Source organism: Rhipicephalus sanguineus, chromosome 7 (assembly GCF_013339695.2).
Source record: "Rhipicephalus sanguineus isolate Rsan-2018 chromosome 7, BIME_Rsan_1.4, whole genome shotgun sequence".
Classification (NCBI taxonomy): domain Eukaryota; kingdom Metazoa; phylum Arthropoda; class Arachnida; order Ixodida; family Ixodidae; genus Rhipicephalus; species Rhipicephalus sanguineus.
This window is the reverse complement of record NC_051182.1, coordinates 128,993,416-129,009,157: the sequence shown is the minus strand read 5'-3', so window position 1 is coordinate 129,009,157 and position 15,742 is coordinate 128,993,416. Positions and strand designations below refer to the sequence as shown.

Genomic DNA, 15,742 nt, shown 5'->3' with positions numbered 1-15,742 from the left:
CTTGGATAACATAACACACACTCAACAACGTAACACATGAAATACACCATAACATACTACAAGCAAAAACCGCGAATGCGCCGTCGCGAGGACGCACGACTCACCACTACGAGGGGCCCCGAGGGAAACGAGCCGCGGTATCGTCCCCCAGCGGGACCCACCGCGGGAAGCCGCCCGTCCACGCCAGCCGCCAAATCCCAAGAGACTCCCTTTTTCCCGCCCGGCGGCCGCGGCGGGCTCGCTCGCTTCTCTCCGGTGGCGCGGCCGTCGCTCCCGCGCAAACCCCAACGCTCGCGAGCCCAGCGCCACTGCCGCCGACGGCCTATCCGCGAGGCGCGCGTGCGCCACTAGGCGCAGACAACTCCACAGGGGCCGACAGCACCCCCACAAGACGTATATGTCACCCGCTACAGCCACAAGACGGTCAAATACGCGCACGTCATTGCCTGTATGTTTAAAACGCGCGCCTTTTCCGATGATTTCTCTTGCTTGGCGTGTGCTGCCACACTGCGGGAATACATGGAATTTTTTTCTTGTGCCGACATCTCTGTTTTTTTTTCATGCTTTACTACTGCAGTGCGCCAGCTAGTTTTGGTTTCATTCTTTGGCTGGTTCCTGCTTGTTGCGCCCGCAAAACTGATGGCTTCCCAGTTTAGAATCTTTCAAAAGGTGACCGATTTGTTACTCTCTCGTTTATTGCTCCCTGGAACGCAATTACGCCTGTTTCCGTGCAGGCGCTGACTGACGCAAATGATGCCACTGTGGTTGCGTTTCCTGTTTCGGGGACTCTGAAAAACTGCTTCTGTCTCATTGGTGATAAGACGAGTGAATATTATGTTTTGGACTTGGTTTTGCTTTCAGGACGCGCTCACAACTACAGTTTTCTTCAGTGCGCTGACCCGCGCAGTTTGCTTGCACTATGGAAGTACGCAGCTGTTTCACTGCCGCAAGTGACAAGTGACTCTACTGTCGAATCAGAATCTGATTCAGTAATTGTCAGCCCGTCATACGAGGAGTTACGAGTTAAGACTCGGACGTTGATTAGTGAACGACATCTCAAAAGCGTGCGCGGCGAGACGATGCTGACTGGATCAAAAGTGGCTTTTCTCCCCCTGTGTTTCCACATAATGCCACTTCATGCACTTATTTTTGTCCTTCTGTGAACTACACAGATGTTTATTTCAACACATAATTTTTTAACATTTGTATAGGGTTTCTTTTTAGAATTTATCTTGCTCTTACTCACTGATAAACCATGTGTATGTAACAACACAGACGATTTTTTTGTCACTTTACAGTCACCCGAAAAAATTTTAGTCCATTTTTTTTCTCAAACAGATTTGCCTGAAGAATTTAATTCAGCAATAAAAAATGTACACAATGGGAAGCACATTCCGCAAAAAGATGGACCCTGAAAAGGTTAAAGACACCAGAACAGCGTGAATACGATTCCCAATGAAAGGAACAAATTCGTCTTGCTGAAAATGGTTATGGAACCAATCACTGCCACAGCGACCATGAAGCGATAATCACCACTACTCTAAAGTAATAATGAAACATACCCCCCTCCCCCCCCCCCCCATCAGCATGTGTGGTGGTTGATACAGCTTCACTGGACATTCACATTTGAAAGGAGGGATGGCGGGCAATTTTTTTAAGATTTTGCACGCTTTAAAAAGGCTGGGAAAAAAAGTTTCGCTAAAGGGCAGAACAATGAATGCGATAGCGACAAATTGTAATGTTATACGAAGTAAGGCTAGCAGCTAATTCATTTGGATCCGATCTCGCATAACTCAACAGCTGGTTCAAGGGAATACTGCCGCTCCCGGGATCGAAGTGGTTTTCGTGCCGTCAGTTCTCTAAGTGCGAAGTAAGCATTGAGAGCACAGCAAGTTCACCAGCCATCTCCTAATGCCTGTCGAGACAACATGCGCACCAGTGACCGTGCCCTTCAAACGACGCAGCCTTCCCTTCCCCTGGCGTCCCTTCATATTCCTTACGAAAGACAGACAAGGCGTTTCCTCTCTGCTTGATGAGCAATCGACAGCAGGCCTCGCACATGACGTGCGTGATGCTATCACATGTGCCTTCTGTGTGATGGAGACAGCCGGCTTGTTTCATCTCCGCGTCAGCTGCGTTCGTTGCCGGCGCTCGCGAGCTATTACTTGCAGGTAGAACATACAATGCGCGGGGTGATGTTAGCAATTTAGACTTCATACGGAAAATGAGGGCGGCGCCAAAAACCTGTCGGAGCGTGCATATAATTGCAGTTGCAATAAAAATGAAGCAGGAGAGTTATCGTAGGTGAAAAAATTCTACGTTTCTGAACAAGCGCTGCAACATTTGTATTGAGGATGTTTCACCTGAAACTTCGTTAAGCAATCTTTGTTAATTACCGAGCTTGGTGGATTGTAAAAATATCATGACGTGATGTATATGGCTCAGAGCGATACTGTGCTAATTCAAGACACGTAACGTGTGTTTTCTTGTTTTAATAATTGGCTCAAGTTAGCTTAAAGACCCTGTTTATATATTGCCTTTGTTGCTATGGCTGTGTGTTTTATGCACTCTTATGTAATGATCTACATATATATTGTATTTTCTGAATCTGTTATAAACCATATATTGCATCAGGTATATTTGTGTACATGTCTCTGAAACCGAGTTTAATGTCAAAGTCAATCTTTTTTTTTTTCTAACTCTATCTGGGCCGTTTTGTTATGTCTCGAGTGTTTGTCATGCAAAATTTTTCTTGTTTTGCTTTTGGCTTGAGCATCCTCCCCCCCCCTCCTTCCTCATTTACTTGAATGGAGGAATGAAATTGTCCTTTACATTGTAGTGTATGGCTAATTACTGTTGTCTGTGTCTATGAAATCACTGTGGAGTGAGTGTTTGTGAATGACTGTATGGACCTGTGGCTCAGTGTAAATTTTAATGTTTTTTTTTTTTTTTAACAGCGGAGGTCGAGTGAAGCAGAACGGGAAACGGAAGTGACCAAGGAACTGTGGGTGCACGAGACGTGTGCCACCTGGTCTCAGGGTGTGTACCTCGGTGGTAACCGGGTGCACGGGCTGCAAGAAGCCGTAGCCGAAGCCACTCACCTTGTGAGTCTTCCTCTTTCGCCCCGTTTGTCGGAATTAAGTTTTGTTGCGAGGGATGCTAAATCAGAGAAACTTAAGCAGCTTAGTCTCGTAAAGAATTCTTTATATATAATCATACTTGCCAAACATTTCGTTTTGTTTAAGGTAGTTTAGTTTGATAACGTATTCCTTCTAAGCTCCCCTCTTTTTTGTTAACACAGTGGCTAGAAGTTCACTACTCAAAGGGAGGACTAAAGTTGCTTATACCCTCTAAATACCTTGCCAAAACCTCTGTTCTGGCGCATCAGCATGACGTAACGGATTTTGAAGTAATATTTTGTTTTCGGTTGCCTGAGTCATGGTCAGTGTTCTTGAAACCTTTCAAGTTGAGTAGGGATGGATGAATATTCGAGCGTTTCGAATATTCACACGAATATTAAAGTATTCGAATTTGCTTCGATACGAATTTAGATTATTTAGATTGACCGCACATAACCCCCTGTAAAGGTGGTTTCACTGCAGCATCTGGTTGCTGTGCTTTGAAACAACCCACCCAGGGGAAATCTGCACTGCCGCGAAGCCACACTTCAAGGTTAAGCGTACATATTTTTAAAAATTTTAAAGCATGTTATGTTGGCCTATGTGCGCTAAGTATAGTAATTTTTAAATTGTAATGTATTGCACCACTTATATCTTGCACCCTATTCATATCTTGACACTATTCAAGGCTGCTCAAAAAAGGGACATTCACTCATACCTAGTTCCAATCCTTAAAAATATTGTGCAAGGGTCATGACAAAAATGCTCATTTTTCTTAATAATATGCGGTAAATACTATCCGAACTATTCGATTCGAAATTATTCGACCAAATCTCTATTCGCCTCGGATTCGCTTCGAACCTCAAATTCACTATTCGCCCATTCCTAAAGTTGAGTTTTCGAGTTCAGAATATGGTGTGGTCCCTCGTCACTGCTTAAATATTAACCAGACCTGAGCCATCAAAATCGGCTATGTCGTGACAATCTGATGCGAAAGAATGTCAAGTTGCATGTGAGGTTTCTTGGCTTGCTGTGAATGACATGGTCTCCGAGTCGATTTGCATTTTTGCACGAAACCAGAACTTAGGTTGCCCGAAACTGGTGAAGGGCGGGGCACGCATCGGCTCGGTCTGACATCCCAAGCAGGCTGCAAGGCATCGGAGGAAGTTTGTCGTTCACCAGAGATCAGGATCGAGATTATATGCGCAGGGTAGGCTAACTCTCACAGAATTAGCGAACTTGACCATCAAAGAACAGAAGACAAACGAATCAGTGTAGATCCATGGCTGCAGCAGTGGCACAAGACATGGAATAAGAGCAATGGAGTAGAGGCAACACACTGCTCTGTATCTGCTTTCTGCTACAAAGGGCTCTGTTCCATGCTCTTGAGGTTTACACGTCTAGCCCTCGCAGCGCCATGTGCTGTCTCTTCCCTTCGGCCAAGTCCACCTTCAATCGCGCTGTTGCGAGCGTGCCCTTACCAAATTCGTATTCATGGTTATTGGATGGATCGGGTCAGGCACGTCGGTAGATGGGAAGCTCTGAATTGAGTTTAGGCAATGCAGCCCTAAACCGCTGCTGTTCCGCAGTCAGAGTTCCGTCTTCATGAGCAGGTGTGAAGCCCGGTAAATGCTGGCATCTTAATTTTGACAATAAAGTCAATTTTCACATGCCGCACCTACTGACATCGACATTAGCATGACGTCAGGTTACAGTCTAAATTCTGGTGACTTCACGCACCAGTATAGCTAGTTGTGATGACGTCAGGCACCAGAACGTACAGAATGGCTGCTTGCACGTCACTAACGGAGCCACGGAGCAGGGTTGCCATGAAAATGTCACGATATCTTGCGCTAGCACATGACGAGAAGATCGTATTGTGTTGTGACGTTGACGTGCAGTGGGAACCGAAACTAGCTTTTAGAAACACGTAATTAATTTGTGAGGGTGCAGTCACGCTTAACAGTACACTTTCTAGGCTCTTGAGGTCTTGGTCTTTCATTTGACGCATAGAAACAACTGAAAATTTTTGTGTCAGTACCCCGTTAAATTTGTTCCTGCCTCTCTCGTTGCAGATATGCTGCAAGTGCAAGCTCGTCGGCGCTTCTCTGGGCTGCCTCAGCCGGGGCTGCAGCGAAAAATATCACTACCTCTGTGCCGTCGAAAAAGGTATTCTAGCAATGCTTCTATTACACATCTTTATGGTGTTCTTTACTGAAGACGCCCCTTCTGAGGTGTCCTTTACTTAAAGACACTCCTTTATGGTGTTTTTTACTAGAGATCTTCCCAATATGGTGTCCTGCATTAATTGCAGGATTTAGAACTCCACCAAGGTCTACACAGAAACAACATTAGCACAGGATTTAGTGTGAGATTTAGAACTACACCAGGGCCTACGCAAAAGTGACATTAGCGCAAGATTTAGTACGGGATTTAGAGGTACCCCAGGGTTTACACAAAAACGACATTAGCGCAGGATCTAGAGGTACACCAGGGCTTACACAAGAACGACATTAGCGCAGGATTTATAGGTACGCCAGGGCCTACACAAAAACGACATTAGCGCGGGATTTAGCGCAAGATTTAGAGGTACACCAGGGCCTACACAAGAGTGACTTTAACGTGAGATTTAGAGGTACACTCAACTGCCGATTTTTCGGACACCCGACTTTCCGGACATGCTCGAAAATTCGGACGCCTTTGCGGCACCGTCACCAGCCTCATAGACGTCAATGTATATGAACGTCCGAAATTTCGGATGCTGAAACAGTTCGGCGTCTGATTTTTTGGACTTTTTGCCCAAATTGCGGGTGCGAAAGTCATTAATTGAAGCCCCCACCTCTGCCGCGTCTGTCATCTCGTAGGTCCGAACCAGCGCTTTCATGAGTCAATGTGTTTGCGACAGTATCGCAGTCCGAAAGTCAGCTTTGCCGCAATGCCGAAGTGTTATGGGGTGCAGCAGACCAGAAATTCAAAGGAGCCGCTATCACGGCACCGTGCGGCGATGTCTTTACGGATAAGCAGTGGAAATGCATGGAGGCGTGATGGCGGCAGGTGGCAAACGCGCCAGTACGGCTTAATCACTGACAACCCTTATGATAAGCATCTGTAGAAGGGTAGCGAATTGGGCGAGTTGGAAAATGCTCATGATGGTAAGCGCAAGCGCAGCCGCCGTTCGGGCTGCCGCTTTGTGCGAGACCGCTAAGTGCGCCGCACAGACGCGTCATCACGAACCCTTTCATGGCAAATGCGTGCGTACGGTACAGCAACAGTACAGTGACAGCGTCAGCTTAGTTGGCGATGTGCTGTACACAACTAGAAATGATCGGCTTCACACGGCAGCAAGTGTTGCCTATCGGCGGAGGTTCGGCGATGTGCGTGCACATCGTTTACGTGCGCACACGCATCGCAGAAAGTCGGACGAGTCGACTGCTCTTCCGCCACAGTCTTTGTGTTCCGTATCAGCGCGTTTCCAAACGCTCCATGCGAGAGAACCGTAATCTATTCCTCGCTTTGCTGGTATCTGCGGCGCTTAACTTGAGATGCAAATTTGCAAGTGGCGGTTGGCACGTAGTTAAGCGGGGATCGCGGCAGGTATCGAATGTATTTGCGAGAGCCTGGGCGCGCACCAAAGTGCCTGATAAGTGTGCTGGGAGGCACAAAATCTATTTCGGACGTGGCTGTGGCGATTTGATCGCTTGAGCGGAATAAAAAAGCATGAATTCGTTTTTCCGGACTGCCCGACTTTTCGGACGATTTCGCGGTCCCTAGGGAGTCCGAAAAATCGGATGTTGACTGTACACCAGGGCCTACATAAGAACGACATTAGCGCAGGATTTAGAGGTACACCAGGGCCTACACAAGAATGACAGCGCACTATTTAACGCAGGTTTTAGAGGTACACCAGGGCCTACACAAGAACGACAGCGCACTATTTAGCGCGGGTTTTAGAGGTACACCAGGGCCTACACAAGAACGACAGCGCACTATTTAGCGCGGGATTTAGAGTTACACCAGGGCCTACACAAGAACGACATTAGCGCGGGAATTAAAGGTACACCAGGGCCTACACAAGAATGACATTAGCGCGGGATTTAAATGTACACCAGGGCCTACACAAGAACGACATTAGTGCAGGATTTAGCGTGGGATTTTGAGGTACACCAGGGCCTACAAAAGAACGACATTAGCGCAGGATTTAGCGCGGGATTTTGAGGTACACCAGGGCCTACACAAGAACGACATTAGCGCAGGATTTAGCGCAGGATCTAGAGGTACACCAGGGCCTACACAAGAACGACATTAGCGCAGGATTTAGAGGTACACCAGGGCCTACACAAAAACGACGTTAGTGCGGGATTTAGAGGTACACCAGGGCCTACACAAGAACGACATTAGTGCAGGATTTAGCGTGGGATTTAGAGGTACACCAGGGCCTACACAAGAACGACATTAGCGCAGGATTTAGCGCGGGATTTAGAGGTACACCAGGGCCTACACAAGAACGACATTAGCGCAGGATTTAGAGGTACACCAGGGCCTACACAAGAACGACTTTAGCACGAGATTTAGAGGTACACCAGGGCCTACACAAGAACGACATTAGCGCAGGATTTAGCGCGGGATGTAGAATTACACCAAGACATACGCAAGAACTACATTTTTTTACCCCTTTTTTATTATTCAGATCAGTTTGGTTTTATTGCTTTAAAGCCCCCCCCCCCCACCCCCTTTCATTTAGGGGGTCCAGATATGGCAGAAGTTCAGGGCAAGATGAAGCTTGAAGAGATGAAAAATTCTTGAACATGGGGTGTCACTGGAGCCATCATTTCAACAAACGGTCTTGTCGTCTTAAGGCTGCAACAGTAGCAGCCTTGAAGACAAGACAGCGTGTTGATATATTGGCGACACCTCGTGTTCCAAGGATTTTTCATTCGTTCCGGGGGTGTTACATGAGGGGTGGGATTAACAAACGAGAAAAACAAGACAGCCAAGATTCGCTTAAGATATAGCATGGTCAGTGATGTGTTCTTGAAATGTAGATGATGAGGCAGTGGTGACAGTGTTGTGTAGCGTAGGTCATTCCTGTCTGAAGCTGCTCTAAGGAATAGTGAAGTAGAAAAACATAGTGGTGGGGTATGGTGGGCGGGCAACTTTAAGTGGATGACTGGTGCAGTCGGATAAGAAATGTAGAACTGAAGTGCGGAGCGTAAGAGGACTGTTTCTTTTGGGATCTTTTCCTGTCTAACGTGGAGACCAGAGTAAATGCTTATCCCCTTGAAGCGTGAATCATGATTGACTGTTTGAAAATGCGTCAAACTCGCCCAACATAACTGCAAGGCACTTAGATATCAAGAAATTATATAATATGTTGTTTTGCATGAGTTTCACTAATTAAGGGGAGACGTGGCACTTTAAAACATTTTTTTAAATTCTTGATCGATTTTGATGGAACGTGCAGGGTTTCAGAATGTTTGTGTGCAGATTTCAAATATGCAATTGCTTTTTTCCCATGATAAGCAGTTTCCAGGATATCCCAAACACCTACTTCTTTGTTTAAGGCCTAATTAGCTAATTAACCACAGCCTGCACACCAATGTACAATCCACAGAATACATTGAGAATGTTTGTAATGTGTCGTAAAGTATAAATCATTGCTTTAGGACATTTCCAAGCAGAGTTGTGGGCTGTTGCACCCAATCTAAAAAATGCTCCGATTAATACTCAAAACAAAACCTTGATTTAGAACATTTTCTTAAAGTACTATAACAAAAGATACCTTATGACACATCGCATCTATTTATCTTAGAAGCGAAAAAGAAATCGTAATGATAACCCAGACAGAACAAAAGATATTGCTCCTCCATTACAGGAAGAGCATGAAAAATTGTTTGCCGTTTGCCCTCAATTTAAAGGGCAGGATGCACGATTTTGGTTTTTTAAAGTAAGATGTGGATAGAAGACGACGGTATGCAGCAATGAAAATTTGTAACTAGGTGCACAATGATGTCAGGAACGTGAAGAGGTGGCCAGCAAAAACTAGATTTTTTGGTTGATTTTCACTCCCTAAGTGTCACGTCCCCCCTTAATCATAATTGGCATGCAAATATATATCTAATTATTCTGCAATCAGTCAGGTTTAATTCTTGCATAAAAAGAATCAAATGTTAGGCTCAAAGTGAATACCCAGTTTGTTTTTTTTTGGTCGTATTCGTTTCGAGCAAAGAAAAATAATGCTCTTGATGTTGGTCCTGGAATGCGACACGACACGTCGAGCGATCGTTCAGCATGTAAGGCGGAAAGTTGGGCTATTTTTTAACGTGAATAATAGGACATGATTACAGTAGACTTCCGTTAAGACAAACTCGAAGGGACCGCGGTCATCTGTTCGTCTTATCAGGAGTTCGGCTTATCAGAAGTGCCCCCAAAAAGAGACATGCTAACATGACAAGTGCATCCAAATATGTTACTTGAATACACTGACTGGAGTAGACTTACAATGGGGGCAAAAAGACAAGAAAAAGCTTTTATTTGGCTCAACTACATAAACGCTATGCCTTCAAGCAGAGTATTACACGAATCATACGAGCACCTGATTTCGCGGGCTCGAAAATAAATTTCATGAAGATACTGCTACCACATTTTAATGATAAAACTGTAGCACGCTCCTATGTTGACGATTACAAAAAGAGAGAGAGAAGCAAAATTTTCCTTCAAATAATGTAAATTTATTGTCCTGGCAGTTCCTTTTCTTCTGTGAGCCTGTTTTGCTGGCTCTAAGATCGCTTCTTAGAGCCGCTTCTTCAGCCCACTGAAGTTAAATGAGCACTTGTTGTCCCCTCGGGAAGCCTGTACAAATGTGCACACTGCGTTTCAAGCCATTTGAAGAAACACGTGGTGCGCGAGGCACCTCCACAGTTGATGTGTACAGTTGTACACCACCTTGAAGGGGTTATTTGTGCTTTTCTCACTCTTTTTCTCTCTGCCCCCCCCTTTTTTTCTTTCCTTTTCCAAACAGGCTGTCAGTTGGACACGGAAAACTTCTCCATTCTGTGCCCCAAACACAAGGTTTGTACAGTTTGATACCCAAGTTTGCACATTTCTTCAAGGAACTTGTTTCATTCTCTCTTGCACCAACTTGCGGAAGATATTTTGGAGAGTCAACAGCAAAGTCATTCATTCTTCATCTGCTTGTGCCCCTGCACGCACTGGTGTCTTCCCTCATTTACAGGCTGTGCCCTGTGATAGGGATAACTGAAATTTGTTCTAAATTTCGTTAACTAAATTTCGCAGCTTGAAAACATTGGTGATTACCGTTACATGCCTGTTCGGGCAGCCCTAGTTGGGAAGGTGCAGTACCATGGAAATTTTTAGAAATTTGTTGCCGTAAGTGTTAAGCTAAAGTCCTGAAAGAGGAAAAATTTACTGCCAGTGCTCTGTGAACAAGAGATGCAGTGTGACCATTTACGTTATCGCCAAAAAAAGAATTCTGTCGCTGTGGTAAATGTGATACGGCGGAACGCCAGCTTAGCAATATATATCTCTGCAATATTAACGCATGACAATGTTTGATTTAACAAAGTCACGGTTCTGCCAGGTGTGTTTTGTTGAAGTGAAGTGAGTCTTGATAGTACGTGCTTAAATTTTGCCTGTGGCATGGAGTCGCTGTTGCAGCACATTTTACGCTTTGACGACACTGTACATGCAGTGCAGTATGGCCTTGCGTGTGCACAGCTTTTAAATTTCCATATGCCTCTGGACATCTGGGCAGCGTGTGCTTGCCATAGATAGTGGCAGACATCATTCTTATCTTATCTGCTCTGCCATGTTACTACGAGTTGTGCTTCTCTCACACTGTGTAGGGCTTTTTGTCAAATCTTACAGTCCACAATTGAGGATGTTGGAGTTTTTTGGGCTCGGTAACGTGACTAGCCGTTGATGCGTCAGCACGAAAACTGACCATCTTCACACCATGATTTGCCATGAATATGCTTTACCTAGCTACTCACCTGAATTTTTCGGTACGCCATACTGAATGATTAGAGAACTAGACTCGCAATTGACCAGCCAATTGTACCTTTCCGGGACTAACGCCTGTGGAAAAGCGTTGGTCCCAGTTTCAATTTGTGGACCAGGACGAGTCTCTTCGAGTGCAAATGTTCCTGACTGAAAAACGTGCATTAGGTTTTTTTTTTCATAACTTTGGGATATAGTCAACCAAACAACACTTCTCGCTGTCGATAATCGCATACTAAAAACTAAAAACCAGGCCTTTGACGACACCCATGACATTGCAAACCCACCGCTCTTTCTCTTGCAGAAACCAAGCGTACGGCCCTCCTAAGCCGTCGCCGGTGGAAAGAGAAAGCACAACCCCCCTCGACGGAAGATTTACGACCTCCGAAGGGCGGCGAGGCCCCTTCCCCGGACACGCATTTTTGCTCCGAGCAAGTTTCCAGAGTCCGGTTGCCATGGCGCGGGCACCGCTACCGTTTCCGAGACTGTTGTGGGGAGAGGGCTCAACCGAAACCCCATTGGAGACCCCCTTCCACAACTCCCCGCGTTTGACGTAGACAGAAATCGAAGAGAGACGCACGCTGCGATGAAAGCGGCAGAGCTTGGTTATCACGCAGTGTCGCCAGGGCGCCATAGCGTGGTTGTCCTCAACAAGGCCATCGTTCGTAATCTGCTCAAACTTGTTCTATTCTTCTTATTGCTCCCCCTATTTGGCGGTGCTGCAGAAATGGTCCCTCTCCTCATAGTTTGCGTTGTCGACGAAAGTACAGTACGGTACACTTCTAAAGAGAACGCCCGACTTGTTTCTCCAATGAAATTTGGTGATGTCTCAGTGCTGTGACTGACACCGCCTGTCTTAGGCAGGCCTCTGTCCGGGCCTGAAAAAATAATTTACAGACCTTCGCCGTGGACTTCAGACCTATTGAAAATTATCAGAATGCTAGTTAGGAGTTTCCTTTCAGAAGGCTGTACTGTACGGTTGGCCAAAAGAAAAAAGTCTGTGGGACGCGGTTCCTGCGATGCACACAAATTTCTGCTTTTGTAAAAGCAAGCTGCTTACAAATTATTTAGTCGCCGCGTAGCCTGCAAGAACTACGCAAATTTCACTTAACCGGCTTCAACGCAAATATCCCTGTCCCGCAGACTTCGTTTTTGGCCAGCTTGTGTAAAACGCGCGAACTAAAAAAAAAAGGCCCCTTTTCTTGTGTCAACGTGCGAGACTAGCAGCGTCGGTGTGACCCGTGTGATTGTAGAAGACCACTGAAAGTTTGTGCGTCGGTGAAAGTGCGTCGCTGTGATTGCATTTTGTTTTTCCGTGTGACTGGAGTGACGGATGTTGCACGAGTTTTACGGAGCATGTCCGCAAACCGGAAGGCAACCGGTGGTACGTGTGTTAGACGAGCCGAGATTTCAATTCTCAGGGCGGTTCTTTCTCGGTGGTGCAGGTGGGTAGAATACTCTTCTTGTGTCCACTTGGTATTTCTCTCGTTTTATTTTAAACACTGTAAAATATTACCGTGCAGACTTTTTAAAGTAGGTTTTTCTTGTTAATTACTGTGATCGTTGGACGTTGTGAGCGGCGGACGGCGGCCTTGTGGGGAGATTCGTGAAGGCAGGTTGTTTTTCAGCATGCGGAAAGTTCCATGCCCTATGTGCATGTGTTTCTTTAAAAAACATTTTTTTTTTCTTTTAAGTAATGTGTTCAAAAGTTGCTGCCAAAGTAGTGGCGGTGTGAAGCTGCGTTGACACATCGGTGAACTTTTGTTTTTTGCGACCTCCGTCAAACATTTTATTTACGAAACGGGTGCCCCCACAAGCTAATTAAAAGTGCATTTCCTAACATCGCGATCGCAGTGTGCAAAATTGGAAGTACACCGCCTTTCATTACATTTTGGCAGCGTAAGCATCGCAGTATTTTGTAATTAGAGTCAGTCATCAATGTCTGCATATTTTGGCAACGTGCATAGTTGTGCTGCTATTTTCGGTTTTTCAATGATGTTGTTGCAGCTTATACTAGTGCTACATTTTTTTTGTACCCAGATGTGTTTTTCGTTTTCTTGTGACCAATGCGAATGCATGCATGTAGAACCAACGCCATGTCTTTTCAAAGTACATAACCCTGCAAAGTTCACTTAGGACACCTCTCGCAGATTTCGGCATAGCTTAGCAGTAACGTACGGACGATTCCTCCGTCTGTGGGAATACGACGAAGATTGGGCCTTTGCGGAAGGAAAATGTTGCAAGAGTGGAACGGTGCCAAAAGTCTCTTCGTTTTTCTTTTCCTTTCCATTGACACGATTGATGAAACTTTGATATCTCAACACTAGAGGGGAGTCGCATTGTCTACGTAGAGGTTGTCAGTAGTCCGTAAAGTAACACGCCGATGGTTCAGGTGCATCTACTACCCCTGCGTGTATCACCCGGTGTGTGAAGCAACCTGCGGGCCTTCCCGTACCTTGGAGTACGGAATAATATTTCGTTTGCTTCGTATCACCAGCACTGTCCATGTAGGGGGCCCTTACGTATTTCAAGATGGCCAACTGGCGAGGATTAACACCGAATAGTATTCCGTATTCCGTGGTACGGTATAGACCCTCTTCCCTCCCTTTTAGTTCTCTGCCCAAACCACAACGCGCTGGCTTTATCAGAAGTATGCAAGCCAAAAGGCACCTGGTGTTGTGCGGTCACGATCGTTTTCTTGGGAGTCTTGAAATAGTTTAGTATGGGTCGGAACTTAAAGAGCTTAAAGAGCACAGAGGAGCTGCAATGGCTCGCATACTTGTGGAAGAGGTTGCGCCCTCTGATCTACATTTGCGAAGCGGGACTAGCATAAGTGACTATGTTTTGCTCACGACGGGGCGTAGTCGATGGTGCTCACTTGTCCGGAAACCGATCGCCGGTTTCTGGGGTTGCTTTTTGCGGCAGCCTATGCGCTGCCTTGGGAAGTTTGAGGGGTCAGTCTTATATTTCTGTCCCAGTCCATCCACAAGGCTTTTATAGGCTGGCAGGAGCCAGCACATCCGTAAGAAAGGGAGTCAGTGACATGTTCTCTGAAGTTGCAAACGAGAGTTGCAGCCGTTGAGGATCGGTGTGTTCTGGCCGTCGGGAGTTTCTAGATCTGGAAGGCGGACACGGAACCTCTCGTCCCGAAACGGACCACCCGGGGCTTCCCGTTTGTTTTTCTTGCAAGACGAAAGATCATTCCCGCTGTCGTGGTCAGTGTTGTCGTGATAGCCTTTCACTTTTCTTTTTTTTTTTTTTTTTTTTTTTTTTTTTTTTTTGAGCGCGTGTTTTCAAAGGTGTGAAAATGTTTCTTCGAAGACTGTATTATGGGTGACTGAAGACAAGTGTTTTGTTTGGTTCAAGAGAGTGTGCCATTGCTGATAGCGAACCTGTGTACGTATGTATGTGTGCGTGTGTTGTACTGTATCGGTCGTTCTCTTCGAATACCCCTACACCCATTTCCTGGATGCCCCCTTCGGTCAGCGTTAGCTTTAACACAAAGTGGGTGGGAGTCTGTACTTGCAGCCGCCATTCAATGTGTCGTTTTTTTTTTTTTTTTTTTTTTTTCGTGTGCAACTCTGTCGATGTACATAGTTTTGCTTGCTCCGAGGAGAACAAAGCGTGAGAAATATAAAGAAAAAAAGCGGCGGCAGGCTGTGATGTAATAAAAGAGATGAAGCTTGTCCGAAACACTTTTTTCTCTTTTCTCCGTTTCTTGCTTGCACATTTTCATATGTTGGCGGCACAAGTTTCCGCCAGCTTTTAGTCGTGACACTATGAACCTCAATAATGAGAGAGATAGGAAAATGCTTTAATGAAATGCTGGGGATGTTAGCCTAGCTGTTCACCTGACATGCTACTCCAGGTGCTGGGTGATGATTATAATATACGATATGATATATATGCACTGTTAAACACATAACTGCACATGCAGTCACACACACACACAGATTGCACTATTTGCAGGAATTCGCTAAGGCTCGTGGCCTGTGAAAACGTCACCAGCACTTTCGTGGTGCGTAATGCACTTGTGGTGCTTTGCCGTGGGCTGAGAATATGCCACAGTTAGCTCAAGTCCCATTGGAGGTGTAATCACACCTTCTAACCGAGGAAGAAAACTCGCCCAAGATGACTCGAAGTTGAAAGCTGCCATCATCAACATTGGAGCTTGAGAGGTCGCGATTTTCTGTACCACACGCCGAGTTTTCAAGGCCAGCGTCTTTGTTGATACTGTGGCCAGTGACGATCATCATGGCTGCCACTAAACAAAGCAGAGATCGAATACGCCGAGAGCATCCGCTTATGCAAACACAGCGGTAACTTTGCTTGGTGCGGCCGCAAGAATGAAACATCAGAACAAAACGACGTAATGCAACGTTCGAGTTTATTAAACGTGCCTCCTGGGAAGCTAAATGCACACCGTCAATGTCGGTAATGTCACAAGCGCGTTCGCACAACGCAGTCAATCGACAATGCCGAGCACAACCGACTCTAGCTCGTCGAGCGCGGTTCCGGCTTGTAGCCGATGCGTTCGTGAACGCTAGGCTTCGCTGGACTCAAGCCGGCAGTGTCGGCGTTAGATGCGGTAGCCTTGCCGCCAGTGC

General features: G+C 45.9%; 1 protein-coding gene across 3 annotated transcripts in view; it reads left to right on the top strand.

Annotated features, from left to right (window-relative positions):
- The window catches only part of LOC119399908 (trithorax group protein osa), a 61,468-nt gene extending 46,660 nt beyond the window's left edge, over nt 1-14,808 (top strand). For all 3 annotated transcript variants that reach the window (XM_049417893.1, XM_049417894.1, XM_037666797.2), the window contains exons 6-9: nt 2,958-3,104; nt 5,195-5,288; nt 10,138-10,187; nt 11,440-14,808. In XM_049417893.1, coding sequence (XP_049273850.1) covers nt 2,958-3,104; nt 5,195-5,288; nt 10,138-10,187; nt 11,440-11,463 — 315 coding nt within the window. In that variant the 3' untranslated portion in view covers nt 11,464-14,808. The remainder of the gene's footprint in view (nt 1-2,957; nt 3,105-5,194; nt 5,289-10,137; nt 10,188-11,439) is intronic.
- The last annotated feature ends 934 nt before the right edge of the window (nt 14,809-15,742 follow it).